The 4,965-nt window shown below is 57.4% G+C and overlaps 1 protein-coding gene across 2 annotated transcripts; it reads right to left on the bottom strand.

The window, feature by feature from the left end:
* Positions 1 to 1,814: 1,814 nt before the first annotated feature.
* TMEM185B (transmembrane protein 185B) lies at positions 1,815 to 3,916 on the bottom strand. Of its 2 annotated transcripts, XM_065880775.1 has the most exons (2): positions 3,476 to 3,510; positions 2,458 to 3,298 (listed from the first exon to the last, which is right to left on the bottom strand). In XM_065880775.1, the coding sequence occupies exons 1-2, from the start codon at positions 3,508 to 3,510 to the stop codon at positions 2,458 to 2,460; spliced, it is 876 nt and encodes a 291-aa protein (XP_065736847.1). The 2 variants fall into 2 exon arrangements, with proteins under 2 accessions (XP_065736844.1, XP_065736847.1); XM_065880772.1 differs by having other exon boundaries at positions 1,815 to 3,916.
* Between the last annotated feature and the right edge of the window lie 1,049 nt (positions 3,917 to 4,965).

Here is a 4,965-nt window from a genome sequence, read left to right as displayed (position 1 = left end):
TATTAACTGTTACAGATGAAACAACTTTCTACAAGCTGTGACTCCCACTGTTTCTGCTTAGTGGGCTTGAGGCAGGAAAGAGGCCTGATGGGATGAGCAAGCTTGTCACTGCATCCAAGCAGTGGCTCTCCAACACCGGGCCACCTAGGGGTAGGAGGAGAGGAGGTGGGCTGGTTGAGTGTGGGGAGGGACCCCCCACCCCCAGGTTAGGAGGGATCGCTTTAGGTGTCAGCAAGCCCCTGGCCTCAAACTGTAACTAGGAGGGGCTGGTGATCCCACGGCTGCCCCCAAACCTGCCCTTCAATTCCTTCAGCAACCTCCTCCTTTGCTCCCATACCCTACCCGTGTAAGCCAAGGCCTTTGAGGTATCATTGGGGGCGGAAACAAAGGCGGGCCTGAAGTTCCGGGCAGAGGTCACCCCGAGGCCGGTAGCACCCTCCCAGGCATTCAGCATAGCCTGCTCTGGGCCCGGCCCCTCCCCCAGGCCGGCTGCTATGACGAGCACCACCTTCCCGTCAATTTTTTTTTTTTTTTTTTTTGGTGGTACGCGGGCCTCTCACTGTTGTGGCCTCTCCCGTTGCGGAGCACAGGCTCCGGACGCGCAGGCTCAGCGGCCATGGCTCACGGGCACAGCCGCTCTGCGGCATGTGGGATCTTCCCGGACCGGGGCACGAACCCGTGTCCCCTGCATCGGCAGGCGGACTCTCAACCACTGCGCCACCAGGGAAGCCCTCCCGTCAATTTTAATTGCGTGCTTTGTGCGTGCGGGCCAGGGCCACATTCGAGTTACTTTCCGATGGATCTGCACATCCACGTCTGGCTCAGAGTAGGTCCTCAACAAATATTTGCTGAGAAAGCACATGAATGAATCCTTGCTCATGAAATGTCACACCCACTGCTGCTCAGGGCTGCCGGCTGGCAGAAGGTGGCTGTGTGCACGTGGTGACCTCGGGGCAGTTCTACGTGACCGAACTGAGCTGTGGCGCCCTCAGGCTTCCAGAGACCCAGGTTCCCACGGGTGGCTTTGCTGCTAGCGCGTCCTCTCACCAGGTAAACTGTTTACTTAATTCATGCGGACCGCAGCTGAGATCATTTTTACTAGGTTGCTAGTAAGAGAAACGGGTTCCCTCCAGCCTTCTCCCCAGTAATAACATCAATACTCCTTTGAACTTTAACCTTCTTTTGGAAGTATTTATTTGTTCTCAGTCAGAAGAACATTACTCTCCCAGGATCTGGTTTTTGCCCTTCTGATTCCCTGGTACCACCAGTACCTAAAGCAAAATTTAAAAAATAACCTGAACTATTACCTCCCTGTCGCTGCCAGATCAAAACGTTTGGACCTTAAAACAATACTTGATCCTGCTGACCATTTCCGGTTGAGGCCGCTCTCTCCAGCTTTCCAATAACAAGTACCAACACCACTTTATATCATGGCCAACTAATATTCTAAGATTCTTAGAAATGGACAAACCACCTGCTTCTTTTGGTTGTTTCTGAAGAGAAGAATTCAAGGTGCTAAATAAGTGTCACTTTAGGCTCTGGTACCACACTGGAGCATGTCACGTGTTCCCAAAGGATGGTGGCTCCTTCCAAGAGAGACCTCCAAGCTGTGCAGACGGAATCATCTAACACGTGAATATGAAGATCCTTGGGACTTTCAACCCCCATATTCACGCCTAGAATTTTAATAAGACCCCATGCCAGGTACAGATTCATGTTTTAAGCAATCTTTAACAACATCTGCAGTAGACATGTATCTTCACATATAAACTTAAAAAAATACTTTAACATAATACACCGTACTGCACAGAACGAGAATTCAACATAATATGTTACAGTGCTAAAATAGTCATATAAATATCATATATGGATGGATTCACTGCATTAGAAAAATTCAATTAGGCTACTAAAAACCAGTATCGGCAAAACCCAAAGAAAAACCATTCTAACAGTAGGAACACTACAAATAACAACTATGAGGCTTATATGCAAGTGGTGGGAAAGAGAATTCTTTACATTTGCTACTGTCACAACAGGCACAACCTGAAATACAGTTTTACGTTAGCAGTGTATAAAAATACTTTTCAAAACAATACTTTTGATAGGTACAGTACCACTTTAAAAAAACCCAGCTGTGTAGTCACTCCATTTGAGGACCTACCTAAACAATTCTATTTACTGCTCTCAGCTAGCTCGCGAACACCAGCCTAGAGAACAAGCTCCTCACATACGGAGGCACACTGCACGCACACACAGCTGTGCAAATAACCTCCTACATCTCTGGTGAATACTGATGAGTCACTGACAGGCATCGATCTCAAACAAGGCATGAAATGATGTTTGGAGCCTGTTTTCAGTTCCAGGTTTGGCATGGATGAGCAAAAGAGGACGAGGGAAGGTGGATTTTGTGTGTATACGGTTTCTCTTCCACTAGTGGACACGCCCCAGAAGACGGGTTTAATCCGGCATATCAATACTTAACTTGGGGGGTGGGGGAACATATTTTCCAGGGCTCTGGGTTATCACCACCCTGGCCTTCTTTCCAAACAGCGGAGCGATTTTAGGCGCTTCTGGAGCCACTGTTTCTTCAGCATCTTCACTATCTTCATGATGTAGATCATAGGAAATGTTCCCATATTCTCTTAAAAATGGGAAAACTTCGAGCAGAAACTGACAGAAATCTCTGCGAATACCAAACCACCAGTGGTTGCCCCCTTTCCGCCTAAACGTGGTGGCCGTCAACGTGATTAACGAAAGCCAGAGGGGGACGAATATGGAGATGAAGGAGAACGCGTTGTGGCCGTCCAGCCTGTGCACCAGCAGAACCTCGAAGGTGAGCAGGGGCACCACGATCGTTATCCAGCTGATGGCCATGGTCACATGTGTTCTTCGCTGCTCGGCAACCACATCCAGGGAGCGCAGAAACAGGAGGGACCAGACGATGTAATACAGGACCACCAGGCAGAGGAACGACATGAGGATCCAGAGGGGCACAAACACCACCAGCCACGGCCAGTGGATGATCCGGTCCAGCCTCAGGGCGATGAAGATGAACTGCAGGATGTTTACGGAGCACAGGATCTCCAGCTCCAGGGACCGGTCGTGTCGGAAGCCCCACACGCAGGCGGCCACGGACACGGGGGACACGAAGAAGAGCGGCATGAAGACCAGCAGCCAGAAGTGGGTCCCCCGCTCCACCCTGTCGCAAACCAGGACCTCGAACATGAGCAGCAGCAGATGGATGCCCACGGCGATCAGCATGGCCTTGAACTCCACGCAGGCCTCCCCCTCCGCGCGGTAGCGCGGGTTCCGCGCCCAGACGCCCGCGCCCACCGAGGCGCCCGCGAGGACCAGGAGCTTCCACAGCCAGATGGGGGCGAACACGGCCCAGTAGTTCCACTGGATGACGCCGTCCAGGCGGAGTGGCAGCAGCACGGAGAAGAGCAGCAGGCAGGCGTAGATGAGGAACTTACTCGGATTGAAGTCCTGGAACAGGCCCCTGGGGTTCATGGCGAGGCCGCTGCCCGCTCCCCGGCGGGCGCCGCGTCTGCGCCGTTCCCGGCCCGCCGCTTCCCCCGCCGGCCAGCGACGGCTCTCGGCGGGCAGCAGCCGGGAACCGGCCGGGAGCAGCTTCCGGCCCGCGGCGCCGAGGAGCCGGAACACGTGCGCGCGCGGTCACGTGGCTCGGCCGGAAGCGCGTTGGGCAGGGCTTGCGCGCCCGCCCTCCCCCGGCGACCGGCGGGGGCGGCCGGCGCGGAGTCGGCGAGCGGGGTCCTCTCTCCGCCCCGGTGCCCGCCTTCACCCAGTACCCATTTGCAAAGCAGCTACTGCGTGTGGCGCCGGGAGGGTCGGGGCGGGCGACTCGGGCCGGGTGCCTGGCGCGGTGCTGACGCCGCGGCCGGCCCGTTGGCAGCGAGCGGGCCGCGACCTCGGGCGGACGCTTCCTGGCGGCGCCGGGAGCAGGGAGGTGGGAGTGAGCTCACATCCTCCGGGCCGGACCAGGGGCGGGGCCGGGCCAGGGGCGGGGCCGAGGAGCGGTGGGCGCGGCCTGCTGCGGGTGCCCCACCCTCGCCCGCTGCCGACCCAGGGGCTCCTGCCCCCGCCGGGGAGGCTTGGCGCCGAGCGCGCTGAGGCGGGGAACGGTGTGGGCGCGAGGCCGGTCGCGTGTGGGGGGTAGCGAGCGGGGCAGTGGGTGCCGTGACTGTGAAAGCGCTGGGCGGCCGTGCGCGCGCACGTTAGGTGGCGGGTCTGTGCCGGGGTAGGGGGGGCCCCGTGGGTGCGGTCTGCGGCCGGAGCGGGGTGCGGGGCTGTGCCTGGAACGGACGGCTTCGGCTTCCGGGGCCGGGCCCCACCTGGCGGGGCACCGGCAGTCGTCGGGCTGCCACGGTCCAGTCTCGGGAGCTGGCTTCCCCCAGTCGGCATCCACGTGGTGTTGGTGAGGCCGGGTGCGGACCTCTCCCAAAGCTCTCCCAAAGCTTCACCACCCTCACCTCAGCCGGGGCAGTCGGGCATTCTCGGGAAGGGATTCCCGGCCGAGTGAGCCCTGCCAGGCCTCAGGGTTCAGCCCCGATCTCAGACACGTGTCTTCAGGGCCCCTAATTTGTGAGGAGCCCCTTGGGAGTCATTGTGGGGAGACCGTTAGCTGAGTGGGGTGCCAGCCTCTCACCCCCAACCCCTTCCTCCCGTCCTGAGTCGCTCTAACATGTCTGTTGTGCACCTTGGATTTTCTTTTAATGTTCCCTTTCAGAAAGGGATTTGTCAGCTAAAACAGAATTTTTTTTTTTTTTTTTTTTTTTTGGCGGTACGCGGGCCTCTCACTGTTGCGGCCTCTCCCGCTGCGGAGCACAGGCTCCGGACGCGCAGGCTCAGCGGCCGTGGCTCACGGGCCCAGCCGCTCCGCGGCATGTGGGATCTTCCCGGACCGGGGCACGAACCTGCGTCCCCTGCATCGGCAGGCAGACTCTC

This window comes from Phocoena phocoena, chromosome 7, assembly GCF_963924675.1.
Source record: "Phocoena phocoena chromosome 7, mPhoPho1.1, whole genome shotgun sequence".
Taxonomy (NCBI): domain Eukaryota; kingdom Metazoa; phylum Chordata; class Mammalia; order Artiodactyla; family Phocoenidae; genus Phocoena; species Phocoena phocoena.
Note: the sequence above shows the minus strand (reverse complement) of the source record. Positions and strands in the feature narration are given on the sequence as shown.

Excerpts from the sequence above, each read along its gene's own strand:
- TMEM185B (XM_065880772.1), bottom strand. The coding sequence starts at position 3,510 with ATGAACCCCAGGGGCCTGTTCCAGGACTTCAATCCGAGTAAGTTCCTC.